At 34.0% G+C, this 19,679-nt stretch overlaps 3 protein-coding genes across 8 annotated transcripts; 1 reads left to right on the forward strand and 2 right to left on the reverse strand.

The window, feature by feature from the left end:
• Positions 1 to 23: 23 nt before the first annotated feature.
• On the reverse strand, positions 24 to 5,687 carry Cbp80 (nuclear cap-binding protein subunit 1). Of its 2 annotated transcripts, none has more exons than XM_087407689.1 (11): positions 5,401 to 5,687; positions 4,172 to 4,640; positions 3,587 to 4,081; positions 3,260 to 3,431; positions 2,948 to 3,153; positions 2,381 to 2,478; positions 1,837 to 2,066; positions 1,569 to 1,747; positions 1,202 to 1,457; positions 965 to 1,078; positions 24 to 253 (listed from the first exon to the last, which is right to left on the reverse strand). In XM_087407689.1, the coding sequence occupies exons 1-11, from the start codon at positions 5,438 to 5,440 to the stop codon at positions 140 to 142; spliced, it is 2,373 nt and encodes a 790-aa protein (XP_087263815.1). In that variant the 5' UTR covers positions 5,441 to 5,687; the 3' UTR covers positions 24 to 139. The 2 variants fall into 2 exon arrangements, with proteins under 2 accessions (XP_087263815.1, XP_087263814.1); XM_087407688.1 differs by having other exon boundaries at positions 2,378 to 2,478.
• Positions 5,688 to 7,014: 1,327 nt separating this feature from the next.
• Pli (E3 ubiquitin-protein ligase pellino) lies at positions 7,015 to 15,679 on the forward strand. 4 transcript variants are annotated; one of them, XM_011069515.2, is made up of 8 exons: positions 7,016 to 8,210; positions 11,706 to 11,896; positions 13,242 to 13,424; positions 13,509 to 13,740; positions 14,377 to 14,583; positions 14,663 to 14,950; positions 15,028 to 15,359; positions 15,480 to 15,679. In XM_011069515.2, exons 2-8 carry the CDS (start codon positions 11,862 to 11,864, stop codon positions 15,604 to 15,606), a joined length of 1,404 nt encoding a protein of 467 aa, XP_011067817.1. In that variant the 5' UTR covers positions 7,016 to 8,210; positions 11,706 to 11,861; the 3' UTR covers positions 15,607 to 15,679. The 4 variants fall into 4 exon arrangements, with proteins under 4 accessions (XP_087263817.1, XP_011067817.1, XP_011067820.1 ...); XM_087407690.1 differs by lacking the exon at positions 7,016 to 8,210 and adding an exon at positions 8,313 to 8,406; XM_011069518.2 differs by lacking the exon at positions 11,706 to 11,896.
• Positions 15,680 to 16,170: 491 nt separating this feature from the next.
• RpL32 (ribosomal protein L32) lies at positions 16,171 to 17,858 on the reverse strand. 2 transcript variants are annotated; one of them, XM_011069519.2, is made up of 4 exons: positions 17,734 to 17,858; positions 17,440 to 17,555; positions 17,043 to 17,195; positions 16,171 to 16,373 (listed from the first exon to the last, which is right to left on the reverse strand). In XM_011069519.2, the coding sequence occupies exons 2-4, from the start codon at positions 17,530 to 17,532 to the stop codon at positions 16,215 to 16,217; spliced, it is 405 nt and encodes a 134-aa protein (XP_011067821.1). In that variant the 5' UTR covers positions 17,533 to 17,555; positions 17,734 to 17,858; the 3' UTR covers positions 16,171 to 16,214. The 2 variants fall into 2 exon arrangements, with proteins under 2 accessions (XP_011067821.1, XP_087263818.1); XM_087407692.1 differs by lacking the exon at positions 17,734 to 17,858 and adding an exon at positions 17,630 to 17,725.
• Positions 17,859 to 19,679: the final 1,821 nt, after the last annotated feature.

Genomic DNA, 19,679 nt, shown 5'->3' on the forward strand with positions numbered 1-19,679 from the left:
AATCAAATGAAAAGCAGTACAAATAAACACTCCAAAAATGTACTTTATTGTTACTTAGCTTATTGATTTAAATGTATTTTGATGTAGCTTAATAACTTAAAAATGTACTTTGATATAAACACAATATTTGTATGTTATTTTATGCTCGTAGAGAAACAAATTGATGAAAAACGTCCAAAATATGAGGATCAAGGTCCGGAGTGAACAGTAAAGTTTCCAGAGTCGAGGAATACTTTTGTACTTGTTCTTGATGCTGCAAAACAAATACAAATCAATATTTTCCAATTGCGACAAAAATTATATGTACATTATTTTAATCTTTTACAGGGTGTCCTAGAATGACTGCAAATTATATTAGGTGTTGGAATTAATTCGTAGCGTTTTTTAATGAAAGAATGTTATTTATTTCACATGAGCATTAAAAAATACATTAATGAAAGTACTTCCCATCACTTGTAAAACGCTACGAATTAATTCCAACACCTAATATTTCGTGTACAAATATAACGGACTAAACGAGTCGAAGTCTTCCACTATTTTGTAATTCATTAATATCTAGTTAATTAGATATTAATTTTTAAAGCTAGCTGAATAAGCATGTCCATTCGACCTATTACTGCTAAATATACGCCCGATCTCTCGACACGCGGACTGCGAGAAGCGAAGACTGTTTTAGCGCTCTGCGCTACGCATTCTGTGAGCTAAACACCATGACTCGAGGCGCGATTGCCAAATAATTTTCGCTTCCTGCAGTCCGCGCGCTGAACAATCTACGAACACATGGCAGTAATAGGCCAATCTTCAAAAATTAATATCTCATTAATTATTGTAAACAATGCAAAATAATAATTTTTTGACTCTATTTTGCGGTTATTCTAGGATATCCTGTATATATTATTTCCCGTAATTATTAACATTCGCATATAATAATAATTAGGCAAATAATAATGAATTTAAAACTTACAGATAAAAAAACTTGTTGCAATCTCCCTATAGTCCATTTATACCAATGTGTGTTATAGTCAATTCCGTCTGTGTCACAACGCACTAAATGTTCTGATAGGATCATTATAAAACGCTAAAAAAAAGATATATTATAATGACATCTTATTAAAATAGATTTTAGAAATTCTTTCATATCATATCGAGAAAAATACAATTTACTTTTAATAAAAGCGATTTAATATATTTTTTTTTATACCTGAAATATAATGAGAAATAAATTTTTCTGATCTGCTTGCGCAGCTTCCAACTTTTCCTCCTTCCGTTCTACTTCATCTTCTGATGGTCTTTCTCTATTTCTCTCTTTATTATTGTCCTCCTCGTCTGAAGAGGAACCTGATCTACTTTCTGCTCTCCTCAATTTTTCCCTTGCATCTATTAATTCCGTACTCAACTTCGTCACATGTTTATTCATTTTACGTATTGTCAAATGCAATATTTCCCAAATATATAATCTGGAAATGTAAATTTTTTTATTGACATTCTTCGATATTTATCATAATTGTGATATTTTTAAATTAAATAAATGAATAGGTATTTTATCCAGACATAGTAGTAATACGAACTTTGTGAACTCCGATGCCATTTCTTTGGAAAATATCCAGTTGGCGATTGCACTACATTCAATGATACCAGTTTTTAAAAACTTATCCGTTAGTACTACCATCATTTGATAATGATTCTTCCACAAAGCGTACATGTTTCTTAATATACATATTTGTGCTTCTTCCGTTTCAGCAAGCATCTATGAATGAGAAATACATATGTAAAGGGTATATGTGCACATGCATCTTAATTGTAGAGCTTAATTATACAGCAGTAATATTAATTTACCTTGAAAATATCATGAAATTTTACTATAGCTGCAAAACTGTGACTAAAACTTTTCGAACCGAGGTTCAATAAAGATTGTACAAAGACGTCGATCTTTAACGGATTGTAATTATTTGTTTCTTCGTTTTCTCCAGGTAGTGTATTTAATATAGCTAATACATCTTCCGATGTACCTTTATTTTTTATAGAATCTATTAATTTAACTGCTGCATCCGAACCAGGGAGTGAATCTGAAATAGTTTGTTAAATTAATTAATATATTAATGTGTTATGAATAATTATGTGTTTAATGATTTTACTATCTAATAATATTCTATCTGATAATATATAGATTTTACTATTTTATTGTGACTCAAATTACAAAAAATATAATGTTCACTTATGTCTAACGCTGTTTAAAAATAATAAACATTATATATGTATATCGTTCTCTCTGTATCTATAAAAACTAATTTGATATCATATTAAAATAAGTTATAGCATATACATTTCATTAAGTCTTAAAGTTGTATATTTGATTTTTATTCCATTATATACTTACTACCTTTAGGTGTATATTTATACACAGGCTCGGGAACTGCTGGAATCAAATCTGTATACGAATCTGGCATCATATCTCGAATCCTTTGATAATATGACAATCTAAAAATGTGAACTTTATGAGATTTTATTTAGGATAATTTGTCGGACAACCGAATCTTATCCGGTAAAACCAGATAACTGGATTTTATTCGACTGTATAAATCATATAATCGGATTTTATTTGAAAATTGCACAAAAAGATTAAAAAAATCTAATTGCTTTTAATAATAATAAAAGTTTGTTTATGTAAACCTTTATAATTATGTTATAAAAAATTAATAATGTATCTATTAAACAGTTTTTCAATATTTTATTAATTTTTAATAGTATCTTAAAAGTTTTTAATAAAGAATTATTCGAACTAAATTTTATATATATATATATATATATATATATATTAGGTGTTGGAATTAATTCGTAGCGTTTTACAAGTGATGGGAAGTTCTTTCATTAAAAACGCTACGAATTAATTCCAACACCTAATATATATATGTACACATTGTAAAACAAGTTTATACTAAATATTAACCTTAAAGCCTTGAGCAGAACTTCCCGTATAAATTTTGGTCTTGGATGTTCTACATCGCGTTGTAAGCAGGAATCCCAATCTTCCCAAGACCAACGGAATTGGAAGTTGCTTAAATGATATGCGAACCACCAAACAAAACGGTCGAAAGCAGTAGCTGCCATACTGTCTATACGACGAAACAGAATCTCTGTAGCTTGCGCTAGTACCTATATATGACATAATTCAAATATTATTTCTATCGTACTTCGCTAGTATTATATAAATGACAATAAATACTAAATTTTTGAATATATAATTTATATTGTTTGTAACCTGTGGCATAGTTGAAGGCTGTAATTTGCAGAGTTCTATCAAAATTGATCCATAACAAATCTCCAAATGTTTTGGAGTAGGCAATCGAAATAATTCACCAAATATTACTTCGACAATACAATAGTCTAAAGGAATTTTGGCTTTGAATGGAAAGTTTAATAGTTGTACAGCACTGTAAAATAAAAATAATTAACATTATTATGCATAAATTGAGAATAACAGTAGTAATAATTATAAGAAAGTTTTTATGTATATCTTTTTGCTTCATCAAATATTATTAGATTGAAGATAGATCAGTTTCTTTCAATACATGCAAATATATATTACCAATCTTTTCTTTCAAAATAACAATTGTTAATGATCTGTCGTAGATGCTCTTCTATCAGAAATCTCTCAATAGCATGACTTCCCGGTAATAATGATCCTTCAGCAGGGCAATCTGTATAATCGAACATACGAAAAACGACAGTGGGCAATGGATAAGAATAAGATTCATGGTGTGGAGGCGGCATCAAAGGTGGTAAATTATGTTGTAACGCTTCACATAGAATCGAATCAAATGCAAGATAGGGTCGTGGAATATGTTTCTCGGCCCAATTATCCTGTCTCAATCTGCGAACTTGCGCCCACAAACAATCTAAATACTCTTCCTGTGGATGAGGTGTGTCACTCGACCATACTCTCAATGCCGGTTGATGTTTCTTGCTTCGTTTATTCAAAAATATCTCTATCGTAACCATTAGATGATCCAATTCTTGTTCCTTTTTCTCATACAATTCTCTTCCAACCCATGGCAGTGTTGATAAAACAGCATAAACATACCTGCAAATTATACATAATTACTAATAAAGATTATTTATTACACAAATCACAACAGAGATAGCTCTACACAAATAAAAGTTTTACACATACCAATCGCGTCTCACTTGCGGTACACCATCTTCGTTTGCAGCATCCAACATATTGTCAAATAATTGCATCAACGATCCACATGATAAAACATGACAATTTACCAAATCAGCTAGAAATCTAAGAGAATATCTAGCTACATCCCATTTACATGCTTTTAAAGAATCCTTAAAATTTTTTACCATGTAATCAACAAATTCTCCACCAAAATTAAAATTTTTTGCATTTAATAGTCCGACGAGGGTGGTATAAATTGTGCATTTCTCTGGCATCTTAATAGCACAGTCTGTTAAAATCCGAAGAATCTTGCTACGAAATACACCTAGATCAGCTTCTAACACAGAAGCCAAACCTTCTAAGTTGCTTTCCAAAGATGATGTTGACTTCTCTCCGACACGATGGATGAGAGATTCAAGACGATCTTCAATCTCTTGATTTTCTGATACTCTCCTACGTTTCTTATATACTCGATCTAAAAACGGAATAAAAATATATATGTGTGCCTATGTATGTGAGTGTGTGTCTGTGAGTATAAGTATGTACGAAGTATGTATGGGGTGTTCGGTAAAGACTGTAATAATACATAAAAATAGATTTCTAAGATCATTTGGAGACAAAAATTCTAGTACAATGTCGAAGCTTTAATAGTTTTTAAATTTTGAGCACTTAAAATTATTGAATCATACTACCAAAAGTTTGCATGTTTAGTATTATATCTGAATCCTGTATATATAATTATATACATACACTTATATATATATATATATATATATATATATATATATATATATATATATCATATGTACATACAGGATGCATAGAAAATTTCAGACCTAAATATGCGAGGATAGTGATGAGATCTTATACACACAAATGATAGAACTTTTCAATCAATCTTTTAGAAATAATGACAAAGATCTAAATCGATTGTCATTCATTTGAGAATTTGGGAAACATCATCAAACAATTTATGCTAAATAAAATTATAAAAAAGATGCAATAAAAATAACATATTTATATTAACAGTTTTTTGTCTGAACATCATAGATCATAGGCTGCGTTTCTGTTTGCGTTCATAACGCTCATAAAATCATTTTTTCCATTTTTTACAAATATTAAACAAGGACAAATGATGCTCGCGAGCATTATGAGATAAGTGGAACGCATCCATTGATAATCAATCAATGGTGAATCAGAGCATCAGGAAAACAGCGATAACTTGAAATGCTTACCATAGCCATCATCTTCGTCATGTACTCTTCTACGGCTCATATTTCACAATGTGTATAGAAAAAACCGATAATTTAAAAGTTGCGTATTTGCGATTGTTACGCACGTGTCGCACTACTTTTAATTTATGGGCGACGTAATCATAAAATTTCACACATCAAATTCTAACCCCATTACAAACCGTCTAAAAATCAAGCATAGACAATACAATGATGATTCTTCTTCTTATTTCAATGGCTCCGGCCTAACCTGTCTTCAAAGTTGAGAGGAAACTAGCTGAGTTCGGCAATGCACATCTGAGGTGTCGAAATGCTCTTTTTCTACAGTACACGTGACATATGCTATAATATAAGAGCACTCTAACGTCTCAGATTTGCATTACCGAACGCAGCTACTATAGGCGAGTTCAAGATGGTAGTTTCATATTGTACAATATATTGTATAAAGAGACTCGACATTGATGTCCGAGTTCCTGATTGGTAGTCTGATATGTATTCTGGGCTGCGCTCAGGAATTAAATGCGAACAGACCTAATATGTATAAGATATTTCATTCCAAGATTGCGCAGTCATCTTAACGCAGGACGAAGTGAAAATTACAGAAATGAACTCACTAAGTAACCAATGAAGTTACAAATATTCTAGTAAATTTGATCACTTTTGTAATTTTCATCTCGTTTTAAAAACCGTAATAAGCCTCCTGAACATGCTCTTTGATCAATCAAAATCAAATTCTTGCTTCAAATTCTAAAAAGGAACCTGAGTTGCCTTTTCGTGCTAACATTCGACACTCATTTTTAATGTCAAAACAAATTACGTTATAAAAATTGATAAATATTAAAATTGACGAATATCACGTGACTTATATTAACGTTAAAAATGAACGTCGAGCGTCAGCATGGAAAAGCACCTTTAAAGTCTGTTTCACAATGTGCTTTTTAATTCCAGTTTTTTGCTATTTTTTACATCTTATTTTTTTGCTTTTTATTTTTTATTTTTTTCGGTTTTTTGTTTTATATCACCTGGAGATCGATTCTGTATCTTGAAACGAGATGAAAATTACAAAAGTAAGCGAACTTACTAGAATACTGATAATTTCATTGGTCAACTCCTAGTAAATTTACTTTTTAATTTTCACCTTGTTTGAAGATACAGAATCGACCTTCTGAGATAAGAGTTAACGAACTTTAAAAGAAACAAGAGATATATAGCAAAAAATACAATTGTCGATAAAACGATTGCAAAGGAGTTAAAAGTGAAAAATAAGAAACAAGAAACAAAGAGCATATTGTAGAATAGGCTAGAATAGGCTAGAAAAGATATCTTGATTAATGTTTGCTGTTAATTACTACCATGTGCATTTCACTAACTATGGGGTAAGCGTTTGATTGGTACTGATTTAATCTGCCGCCATTGTGCGCAATGGAATACCTTAGGTTGAGTTTTCACTTGACGCTACGGCGCTCATTTTCAGCGTCAAAATAGGTCACGTGATCAAAATTGGCGTTTGATATTCGTCAATTTTGATCACGTGATCTGTTTTGACGCTGAAAATGAGCATCGTAGCGTCAAGTGAAAACCCAGCCTTATATTTTTACACCATGCATTTTTTCATGGCATTTTACATGACTAAGGAGTTGGCAGTCTAGTAATTAAGTAGTACAATACAGTCCTGTGGTATGTGAACAAATGAAATCGGATCATGGTAATCCGATTTTTTTCTCCGCTCGTCACATTTATCTCTCTGAGCAATTGAGCTGATCTGAATCAACGCATTTTACGCAACCTTGCGTGTGCGCGCAACCCAGAGAAGCGTGGAGAAGCGTTCTCGCTCGCGATACGCTCGTACTTGCATTCAGCGTCGCATTCAATTGCTCGCAGTGCTCGCACTTGCCGTCGGCGTTACGTCGCGTAGTGCCTTCGTGTGTCTTGTTAGTGTTTGTATTGTGTTTCCGAGACTCGAGTACCTGCGTGCGTACTTGTGTTGTGTGCTGCTTCTTGGAGACACGGCTATCATCCATCGCCCCTACTGTATCGCGATTGCTGTAGCGCGTGCAAAATGTGCAAAACAAACATATACAATTAGCGACGATCGAACGAGCCAACGAGGGAAGTGGAATAACACTGTGAAAATTAGAGCAAGTTAGAGACAGACGCGAAAAGGTGTCGCGAGGCGGAATTTGGTGTTGGTAATCGATATGACACTCGCGTAACTCTCGCGCGATCATGGGTCGCTGTCCTGCCCGAAGATCGTCGTCGTCGTCGTGGTCGTGGTCGCTGCTGTCGCCGCTGCCGCCGCCGTCGTCGTCGTCGTCGTCGTCGTCGTTACCCTCATCTTTGTCATCGTCGCTCATAGTAAACACGATAGATTGCGACGATCCGACGAGGCTGGAACAGTGAACGGGGTGGGGAGGCGGTGCGTGTTTCATTAACGTACATATCATCAGTACCTACTCGCAATCGGAGAACTTCTTGTTAAAGAAAAGGAGAGAGTTGCAAGGTGGAACAGTACCGCTGCGTCTTCCAGCAGAGAATATTTCGGACGATATATTGAAGGAAAAATTCAAGTGGTGTGCTTCCTACTTCCTCGAATAGACAAACTGCTTGGTTTACAAATTGAACTGGCATTGCTGCAACAACTTTTCTTAGTGGATCGAAAATCCAATAAAGAAGTAACGGGAAGGAAAACAAGATTTGGACATTCGGAAGAGAGGACGAAGGAACGTTCTCAATCATAATTCGTCGCCGTTCTCGTTGCCGGAAATCGGAGCAGAGTCGTTTTCGAATGCGGAGAGTGGCACAATGGTGATACGGTAAAACGATCTGCCATTTATTCTTGTAGTCTTCCTAAAACTGTAAGAATGAGAGGGGGGAGGAGGGGGGGGAGCATCCTCCCTCCCCTCCCCCCGCACGGTCGATAGTACTGCACGGACAATCGTGTCACACCGATCGACGTGCCGCAGTACATCGTGTGATTTCCCTATCTGCAACCGATACTGCGTCGTTGATGCACGTATAAACATGCGTATATATCCATACACACTGACGTGGGGCATCTGTGTGCGCCAGATATTTACGAACACACAAAACACGTTCACGACCTTGCTGTGTCGCGTCTCACAAATCAGTAACGTTATCTTTGGGAGAAGCGGATATCGACTTCGGTTTACACGAGATTGACGAGATTGCTTTTCCTTTCTTCTCATCCTCGACCGAGCTGATTACCTTGGTTTTTGTCTATGCGATCGCTTCTGAGAATCTCACGAGGAGGTGCGCGTTAGTCAACATCGTTTTCGTCGACGCGAGAACGTCGTTCCGCCAGCTCGCCCGATATTACATATTTTAAAAGTTGTCTCCTCCTTGGTCACGCACACTCGCATACTCCTCTTCCTCATGACCACCTTACCTTTCTCCTCTTCCGCGAGAGTAGCTTGCATTTGCACCGTTTCGAAAGCATAGGAAAGCTGACAAGAGCAAAACGCAATCGTTAAAAATTCGTATTAGAAAACGCATTTGAAGATTGCGAACTGAAGATTAGAACTTAACAGTTATCAGATAATCTTAATTAAAATCCATTCGAGTCTGTGATTTCTAATTAAAAGTCAAATGATTAGAATGAAATGGATTAAAATTAAAATTACCTGGCCAATTACCTGGTTCTAATCTTTAATTGTCGTTGAATCAGAATCCAAGAAGAAACGGAAAATAAAATGAAAATTATCTGCTCGGTTAAATTCTCATTTTTAATTTATTGAAAATAGAAATTCAATTATTATAATTAGAATAAAACGGATTAAAATTAAAATCGTTTAATTGATCAATTTCTAATCTTCGATTTGCAATCATCGTAATTCCGGCACGAATACGCGAAAGAAGAATTTCACGAGATTCGAAGTAAAAAAAAGACAATCTTCATTGTCTAACAGTGAAAGAATTGAGAGGAAGTGTTGGCGGAAAAATCGTAGATAGCGCGGTTGACGACAGTGTAGCTTTATTCTCGATTGCACGAGTGTGACGGGCGAAATATGTATAAATCTTTTTAGGCCATCGCGTCGACGATGTAACGTGGTGGTACGGCACTGTTCAAGTGGTTGCGAAAGATGTGTATTTATCCTGCGCGCGATAAGCATGTTTTGATCGTAGTTTGAAGTTTGAATATCTGCTGACACTTATTCTTTGCAAATGCTCGCACACAGGTGCTAATTACTTGCTATTGTTGAAACTGAAAGTTATACCTTTCGGCGTGACCTTAATCTCTGAAACTCTGTCGAACCAGTCGTGAGACAGAATAACGCATGGAATAATGAAGAATTCCTGAATAAAATTGCTATATGTTTGTGAACTTTTAATGGAATCAAGGTAATTATTTATATAATAGAACCTTTTCCGAATTTTAATGTTTCTTTCCTTGCAGTCTTGATAAAAATCTTTGTTGCGACTCTAACAGTGACAAGCAATCAAAGGAGAAGATGTGTAACGTATCTATTTTTTTAAGTGCTTATTTCCAATATAACTTTTTATGGATCTTCCGACATTATAAATATATGGCCCTTAAAAGTGTGTGTATTGAATTTATCTACATCTTTGCCTTACTAAATGGATGTATTTATAATATACTAAAAATAATGAAACTGAAAAGATTAGTACACAGACCTCTACGCAAGATAGAGCTGAATATATTTATTATTCTCTGCTTTAAAATATAAAATTTTGCATTAAAAATAAAAATTCTCTGCTTTAAGAACACAAAATTATATAAGAAAATAATTTATATCTTTAAAGCAGGAGGAGAATTTGTATTTTTAAGTGAAGATTTAATACATATAACACATACGCATGTACATTAGCCATATTTAGGACAAAAATCAGCTTTTCTAAGAGCCAAATATAATTATATAATGTTGGAAGATCCGAAAAGTTATATTGGAAATAAATAGTTAAAAAAATGAGGTAGGTTACATATTTTTCGACCTCTCCCAGTTGATTATCACTGTTAGAGTCACAACAAAGATTTTTATCAAGATTTTTTTTGCAAGAAAAAAACAGAAAAATTCAGAGAAAGCCCTATTATAAATAATTACCGGAATTAATTAATCTGAGAATAGTTTCCTAATTTTATTTTGCATTAATAATTACCTGTATCCCGATTCTGTAACTCTTATCAGTAATGCCACCGTCGTTACATTGTTGTTTTATCATATCATCATATCGCATTGTCGTCGCAGGTATTCGTCGCAGGTACATATAATAAAAAAGCATGCAAAACGACAATACAACAAACTGTCATTAAAGTGCGAATATATTAGAATACACGGTTTCTGATAAGTTGAAATTTGTTCTCCATTCCTATTGCCTGTACTTTATATTCCAATTAAGAGTCACTTTAATTACATATCGTATTATTAATTGTTGTAATTTATTAGTATTTTTGATCATTGTGTACACATATTTACTTAATATTTTCTTGAAAAAAATAAGGAAAGCTATTGTAATTAGTAGAGTTTTACTTTTTTGTTAAGGTATAAAAATCATCCCAGATGACTATTCCCGGAATTAATGGAATTTCTAAAAAAATCTTGTTAACAAATTTGTTTTGTTGTCGTAAAAGAATTGATTTTGTAATTCCTCATTATTCCAATTAATGTGGCTTAGATCCGTCGAAGGAAATTATTGTACGGGCTTTCAATGTATATTTTTAACAGCATGCTAGTAAATAGATGTATGTGTGAGAAGCTTGACATTTTTAGTTCCATAAATTACTACTTACTGAACTTTATTTTAGATAAAGTTTTAGATAAAGCTATGTATGGTATTGCATAGCATTTTCATAATGTATATAAAACTGTGTATATAGAATTAATTTACTGAATTAATAGCAGTCGTAATAGCCCATTTATGTGTAGGTATCTAGAGAGAAAATTTGAGGATAATTCGGTAGGAATATCCGTACACAATTCATACATGAAAGATCTATTTAGAAATAACCATCAGACAAATTTAAAACGACAAATTCAAAGAATTTTCGACACATGCTAAAGTTAATTTGATTTCTAGATCATACCTATGTGTCGAAGCATACAAATTATAGGAATAACAATGTACCGCGCAAGAGTTAAAAAAATTGAAAGCAAAATGTCCTCTTTGTTAACAATAGCTATTACGAGGCAAAGACGGACGACTACGTGCGCACTTTCACAGACATGGAAAATTTGATTACGCAAAAAGTTACGTCGGCAACTCACCCTGCGAACAGATAGAAAGAATCCTCAGTTAATTATGATCTTTATATTGAATGTTTCTCATTGCAGATCATAATTACCAATTCGCAGCTTGCCACGTGCAAATGCAATTGCTCAGATTTGTCTGCAACCGCGTGAAGACCCTTAAGACTGCCCGTCTCCTTACCAAGTACCCTTTCAAGTACCATGTGGAAGTAGTAATCTATAAATCCCACTGAAAGGAGGATGCCAGTAACTAAACGCATTCCATACCCTTCGCGGTAAGTAAGCCTACGGTTTACACATTAGGTAATGTAAGCCACAAAACCATCTATCTTCTCTATCACGTACGGTTTGTGTTCAAATGTAATTTGGATTTTCTTATAGAACGCACCGTGTATAAGAAACACGCAGCGTTTCGTAACGTTTATGTGAAAATGAAAATAAAGCGCGCTTTTGTAAACAATTACTTTGTAGAGAAAGTTAAAGAGACAGATCGCCTGTACGTGATGATGTATCAAGAGCTTCTTTCACTTGCAAATTGACAATCGAAATACTTCGATATTATTATCTTTAATAAACAATGCAAAATATTGAAAAGAGCGTGTCAAATTCATTCGTTTGACGAATTAACTAGTCTTGATGCAAATATATATTAACAACATTAAGTCATTTTGTTCGATATAGAATACTTAAACTTTGCTGTACAGTTACAGGTATATCTGATATCTTTTTGCTTTTGGAATCAGAAAGTATTTCCAGTTACAGACATCCTTCTGTTCAACGTTTTTATAGTTATTAACATATTAATCCCACACATTTTAATCTCCAATGAAATCTCCTTTTCCTTGGTGGAAGCTATAATTACACAAGATTAATGAAACATTCAGGGAATGAGAATAATTTGTGCAGTTTTAACACAACGCAAATATACTGTAACGCAATATGTAATTGCTATATTATATATTCATCCTCCATTTTACTCTTACGATCTCCTAACTAGGGCTATTATGACTGCATTGTTTCTATGAGGATTTATTTTTCTTTCCTGCAAAAATCTTGAAAAATAAAATAAGAATTATCATTGCTTTACGGGCTTAATAAATAAAATTCATAATACTCGTTGTACAATTGATTCTTCTGTAAATTGGTTGTTTTACAAAAAATTAACGTATGTATGTATGTCAAGTTGTTTGTCACATTATTCTATAAGAGATGATATGCCACTATCATTATTGTTCTCAGCCATAAGTATTAAAAATCAAAATAAAAACAGAAATTATAGTAATTACTTCAATAAGAGAAATTCTGATACTTGTGAAGTTATTAAATGTCTTGATTAAGTTTGCAAAACGGCAAATAGGAGATAAAATTTATTTCTAAATTAATTTTAATTTGATAGAAATCTAATTAACGTTTAACTATCGAAATTTAACATGATTGAAAAATATTTGTAATCAAATATCACAACATATCTTGCTGAAGTTTCGTTAGAAGAAAGAGATCGTTTCAAATTCATCAGAGAATCTGTTTATCATCGTCAAGAATCTTTAAAGAAAAATGGTAGTGGCACATCACTCTACGTATATATACGAACAGTTCATTATACCGTGTATTTTACATTAGATCCGACGGCGGTAGTAGCGAGAGCCCATTGCTCGTGGAAGAAGGTGAGACAGTCGGTGCACCTCACAGTCCACGCAATATACACAGTCACAGCCATTCACATGGCAATCCACACCGATCTCACAGTTATCATCATGAAAAGCCCAAACAATTAGTGAAATACGGTGAACTAGTTATACTTGGGTAAGGATTCCCAGCAAATAAAATGGATAATGTAAAAAGAACAGAAGGTTAATGATTAATGAATCTTTCTGATGACTTTCACAGGTACAATGGTTACCTTCCACCTGGTGATAGGGGAAGAAGGAGAAGTAAATTCGTATTATACAAACGACCCGTGCCAAATGGTGTTAAGCGTAGCAAGCATTATATCGTTAAAACGCCCCATAGTTCGCAAGCTATCCTCAACACGAAGCAGCACTCGATTTCGTACACACTTTCCAGAACACAGGCTGTTATTGTCGAATATACAGAAGATGAAAAAACGGATATGTTTCAGGTAAGCTCGAAATATTTTGTAGATTACAGAATTATTATACTCACAATATGTATGTCCACGGTACATACTCTATTGCAAAGTTTCTAAATTTGTTAAAAAATTTCATTTTTTATGAGATTTTTTGTAATTTCATTTATTAATTATTCAAAATACATTTTACTACAGTCTTTGTAGCAATTGTATACAATTTTTAAAAATATCTAATAAATTTCTCTTGATACGTAGGAGAAAATGACCTCCATCGAAATCTTCTGTACTTTACAATTTCCAAAATTATTAAAATGTTCTTTCAGCTTCATTTTCAACTTGGAAAAAGAAAATTATCATAAAAAGCTATATCAGGCAAATGCGATGGATGATCAAGCTTTAAGACTATGTGTTTACTCTTTGTTCTATTATTTTTCTTGATAAGTGTCAAAAACATACTTTCACTTTTGACGTCACTGCAAATAAATAATATAACGTAGAAAAGTGTAACAGAGTTAGAAATAAAATTTCATAAAAAATAATTCCATACTATTTTAGTAGATAGTTTTAGTTACATAGTCTATGGAAATAAGTTCGGAAATTGTTGAGACAGACCCTGTGTGGAGCTGTGCGCAGCAATGTACATATTTAAATTATATATATTCGTAGATCGGTCGTTCGTCCGAATCGCCTATCGATTTCGTAGTGATGGACACATGTGCGGGCAGTGGTGATGGTGGTCCCGCTAATGAAGGACGTGTCGCTCAAAGTACTATCAGCAGGTTCGCTTGTCGGATCCTGGCAGATCGATTGGATCCCAGAATCGCTAGAATCTATGCTGCTGGCTTTGATAGTTCAAGAAACATTTTTTTAGGGGTGAGATTCGCAATTTACGATTAACTGGGTGACCTGATACACTTTTGGCAAAAGTAACTTAATAAATATTCTTATACAGGAAAAGGCAACTAAATGGCAAGAGAATCGCGAGATTGATGGACTTACGACAAACGGGGTCCTAATAATGCATCCGCGGGGTCAGTTCTGTGGTGGCGAGGCGCAATGTGGTTTCTGGCGGGAAGTTAGTGTAGGCGGTGGAGTTTTCTCGCTCAGAGAAAGTAGGAGCGCTCAACAGAAAGGCAATGTCGTAGAGGACGAGAGCAATATTCTACAAGATGGTACCCTGATTGACCTCTGTGGCGCCACTTTACTTTGGCGGTCAGCTGAAGGCCTCGCGAAGTCTCCGGTAATTTACATCGTCTTTAGAAAAATGTATAAAATAATATATAGTTTATATTGCTAAATGCACATTTTTTTTCTCAGACAAAACAAGATTTAGAGGAATTAGTTGATGCTATAAACGCCGGCAGGCCGCAATGTCCTGTAGGCTTAAACACATTGGTTATACCACGTAAAGCAGCTTCGGATTCGACGCAGCAGCAGCCATACGTTTATCTTAAATGCGGTCATGTACAAGGTCATCATGATTGGGGCCAGGAAAAGGATAAAGTTACGAGAAGGTGTCCCATGTGCCTTGTCGCAGGGGCGGTAGTAAAACTGTCTATGGGAATAGAGCCTGCCTTCTACGTAGACTGCGGACCGCCCACTTATGCATTTAGTCCCTGTGGACACATGGCTACAGAGAAAACTGTCAAGTTAGTAATGTGTCAGTCGCTAATCGTTCACACTTTTGAAAATAAGTTATATAGATGTTATAAATCTTTCATGTATGTACTCTCCCTATTTTCCTTATTTATCGTTCTTCTCTTTTGCAGATATTGGGAGAAAGTAGCCATTCCACATGGCACAAATGGCTATATCGCGATCTGTCCCTTCTGCGCGGTACCGCTCGAGGGAACGCCAGGATATGTAAAACTAATTTTTCAGGATAATGTAGATTAAAAATATAAAATAAAGGAAACATGTAGAAATTAATAACTTCTTAAGAAATATAAGGATTATTGAACTCAATAAAGAGAGAGGAAGTTTTTCTCGTTGTTAATCATTCCTATTTGGCTTAAACAGATTATCCACATGAAATGGGTTAATAATGCCTCTTAATTAGAAGTTAGATGAAGTGATAATCTCTAAACGCAAGAAACGCGTATATGGAATACAGGTGGAATTGAATCCGGATCAGATCACGCTGGACCTGAAACCACTCGTGCTACCCGTATCACAGGTTCTGTATGTGGTAAAAAAGCTACACTATAATGCTACAATTACAATAGTTACAGTTGTTAAGAGTTATTACAGAATAGACTCATTATGTGAAACCGTTCGCGATTAATTAGTAATTAATTAGATTGATCAACTGATAACAATAAATTTCGCCAGAAGAAATTTTGCGAAAAATAAAAAACTTATTACTTTTGTATACGATTTGCAAGTAAAAATTCTGATATTGTACATTTACGTAGAACTGAAGATATTACTAAGAAATGAAAGAAAATTAGATACAAGAGATAAGTTTTTAATATTTTATTGCCAAAATACACGAAAAGTAATGTTTACTCGTTCTCTTCCGAACGTAAGCGTGCACTGGCATTTGTTACACGTATCGAAAGTTGTTGAGCACGCTCGACAATGAGTTTCCTCTTCTTACTGCTAACAGCATGTGCAATCTCTGCACAAAACTTGCGATTTTGCATCATTAAAACTTCAAGTTCCTGTAAAGAATCAAGCCTTTGTTTACTTTGTCAAATGCATAAATAGAATATACAATTATGCAGAAGGTTCAAACAACACATTTATTTATTTGTAATAATAATTCTAATTTGTACAATACAAAACGTCCTTTAAATCTGATTTTATTGAAACTTATTTAAAAAAATTTTTTTAATTCAATTCATGGATATTTTAATAAGTAATTCATACTAAATAAATTTGACAATTTTTTCAACATATACATTATTGTACACATTACATCTCAGATATCAATAAAATTAAATAATTGCAATAATGTCTTCAAATTTAATGTACATAACAATATTTGCAGGATTGAAGGATTAAATATAAATATTTTGAACTGTAATAATAAAAAATTTTGAAATATTTGAAAATATATATTTATATTTGTATTTCCATATCATAAGAAAAGAAAGTTGATTATGATAACAAAAGAGAATTAATATTAAATTTTGAATGCTTTCCATTTAGTGATATAAGTTGACACAAGTATTATTCTGTTTCTTAACATTCAATGAATAACAATGAACATTTGTGTCAAATTATGTCATGAAATAAAAAAGTATTCTTTAGTAATTAACTAAGACATTATTTTATATATAAAATGTCTGAATTAATTAAGTTTTAAGATGTTTTGAAGTGACATTTACCTTCACATTATGTACAAGGACCTTGCGGAAACCAGTTGGCAACATGTGACGCGTTTTCTTGTTACTACCATAACCAATACTAGGCATCAAGTACTGGCCCTTAAAACGCCTGCGAACTCTATTATCGATACCTTTCGGTTTACGCCAGTTGCGCTGTAAAGTGGTATGCGACATTATTTATATGTATATATACCTTTTAAATTATTTTATAGTTAATCCGACAGATCAATCTCTCTCGAGAGAATAAAAATTTAAGTAATTAAGATGCATAAATATGTAACGTTTTAATAACAGTGTGCAGAAATTAATGTTATAATGTATACAAAGTGTAGGCAATATAACCAAACTTTACAAACATGCTCACTTGATTGAAAAGGATAAAACAAAAGATACTCACCTTGAGTTTATTATATCTATCACTCTGATGCCTAATAAACTTCTTCGTTCTTTTTTTCACGATTTTGGGTCGATAAACCGGTCGGATAGACATTTTGAGTTCTGTTTAGCGTATCACTGAAACAGATAGTAATCGAGTCACTTCAATCATAAATGTTTTTTACTTATACCTCATGCCTAAAAAATATTACACTTTCACACTCCAGAAAATCATCAATAATTAATCAATTATTACATTATATTTGCGTCATTAATGATTATTACGAAAAATGCGGATTCTCCGTGTGATACATACCCGCTGCAAATATGTCGAAAAACAGAAAGACAGAAAAAGGTTTTGCTTACTGCGCGCCATCTACTACATACTGGACGTTATTAGGGTGCGATCACATGTAGCATAGTATGCGATAAGCGATAAGATACATTTTCACGAGCCACTTAAACTAGACTGTGTTCCAAAATTCACTGTTTGCCGAAGAATGAGCATGATTGGTTCTTACCTGTGGATCCAACCAATCATGTTTAATTGCTCAGCAAACAAATCTACAACGGAATTCTCTAAGGCCTGATTGCACCAACGTTACTTCGATTTTAAGGCTTGAAACTCTTTCTGTCTCTGTTTCTTTTTGGCTTTAAAATGAGACAGATAGAAATGGATTCAGATTTTCAGAAATATTGATTCACGAATATTAAAATGAATGCTTTTCAATTCTTTTATTGATTTATAGGAATTGTATGGAGCATATTTCTATGCCTTTCAATTTAAAAATAATATTAGCTTTTTCTGTGCAAAAACATAAAATTGTATACTGTTTAATTCAAAATTTTGAATAGAAAATGCAGTTTTGCATCCAATTAAATCCAAAAAAAGTATTCGCTATTTAAAATACTCATTCGAATAGAAAAAAATTTCAATGCATTTTAATCCATTCTTGTTTGCTGGGTACATTTTTTTATGTAGGAAAATAACCAAATGGCTCTCTGCGTTCAACAGAATAGAACAGTTTTGCAATCGTTTTATGATTGTCTGTTAGATAGCATCATAAATTCCTTTAGATCTAAAAGTATAATCCAATCAATGCAAAGAAAATTTTCAACAGTTGCAAAATAACGTTCTGCTGAACGCAGCCAATCATATTAAAGGATCGTCAAGCACAGCCTCTGCCAATAACTGTCTCGTCCGCCGCAGCGCGGCGCTTTGAGAGGCGATTTCGCGCTTCTTTTGTTATTTCAAATTCGCGTTTCTTTTGTTATTTCAAATTCGCGTCGTGTCGGTTGGCGAGTGCGTTATCGAACGATTGCGGAGTAGAAATCGTTCGAATTGCGTCCGCGTGTTTAATCGTCCGCGATCGCGATCGATTTCCAGAAGAAATCCGTGTCCGGTCGAGATGTTGCCTCGCGAGTGTTTTTTTCCGACCCGAAACGTGCAAGATATGTGCGTAGCGTCGTGTCGTGTTATACCGCGCGTGTAGAACATCATAATGAAGGTGTCGTGCATCAACATCGTCCAGTCTCGGATGGTCTTGGATGGTCCTGGAATCGACGGGATCCAGAGGACATCCGCCATCGAATCCTTTCCCCAGCGAACAACGTAGATACCACGATCGTTAGCAAGTAGGCGCATTATATTCTGGAATTAACATCGTTAATATTTTCGCTGGAGTTTGGTCGTACTTGTCTTTCGCGTATCGAAGCTTCGATCAATCGTGAACGTAGTTGAAATTGTTCAAATTACAAAATTTCAACCGTTGGAATTTAGAGTGACAGATTTATCGTTTTAATTGCTTATTTATGTACATTTTCACGTGCTGCTAAAATAAGCAATTGGAGCGACAGATTTTTCGCTCGTTATTCAACGGCTGAAATTTTGTAGTTCGAACAATTTCAACTACAAGCGTACAACTCAAATGCTCGAACACTATTAACAAAGCTGACATACTTTTATTGACCGTGTTGATCACCATTGACTGCGAGATCCTCAATTTGTCGTCTAATAAATTTTATTCTATTTTGAAACAATTCCGTTTTGGTCGTCCCAAACAATAAAACATACATCAATTCCTGCCATGTGTACCTTAAACAGGAGTCTGATACATTGCAGACTCGTTGTTCTGATAAAAAGTCTCGACAGGCATAACTCTATCTGAATCATTTGGCTTCTACAAAGTGTCACATTTCATAACAGGCTAATTCTACAATATCTTATTTTTAACGAGTATAGTATATTCCTATGTCATTATT

The sequence above is a fragment of the Acromyrmex echinatior genome, chromosome 7 (genome assembly GCF_024713525.1).
Source record: "Acromyrmex echinatior isolate Ae372 chromosome 7, ASM2471352v2, whole genome shotgun sequence".
In the NCBI taxonomy this organism is placed as follows: Eukaryota; Metazoa; Arthropoda; class Insecta; order Hymenoptera; family Formicidae; genus Acromyrmex; species Acromyrmex echinatior.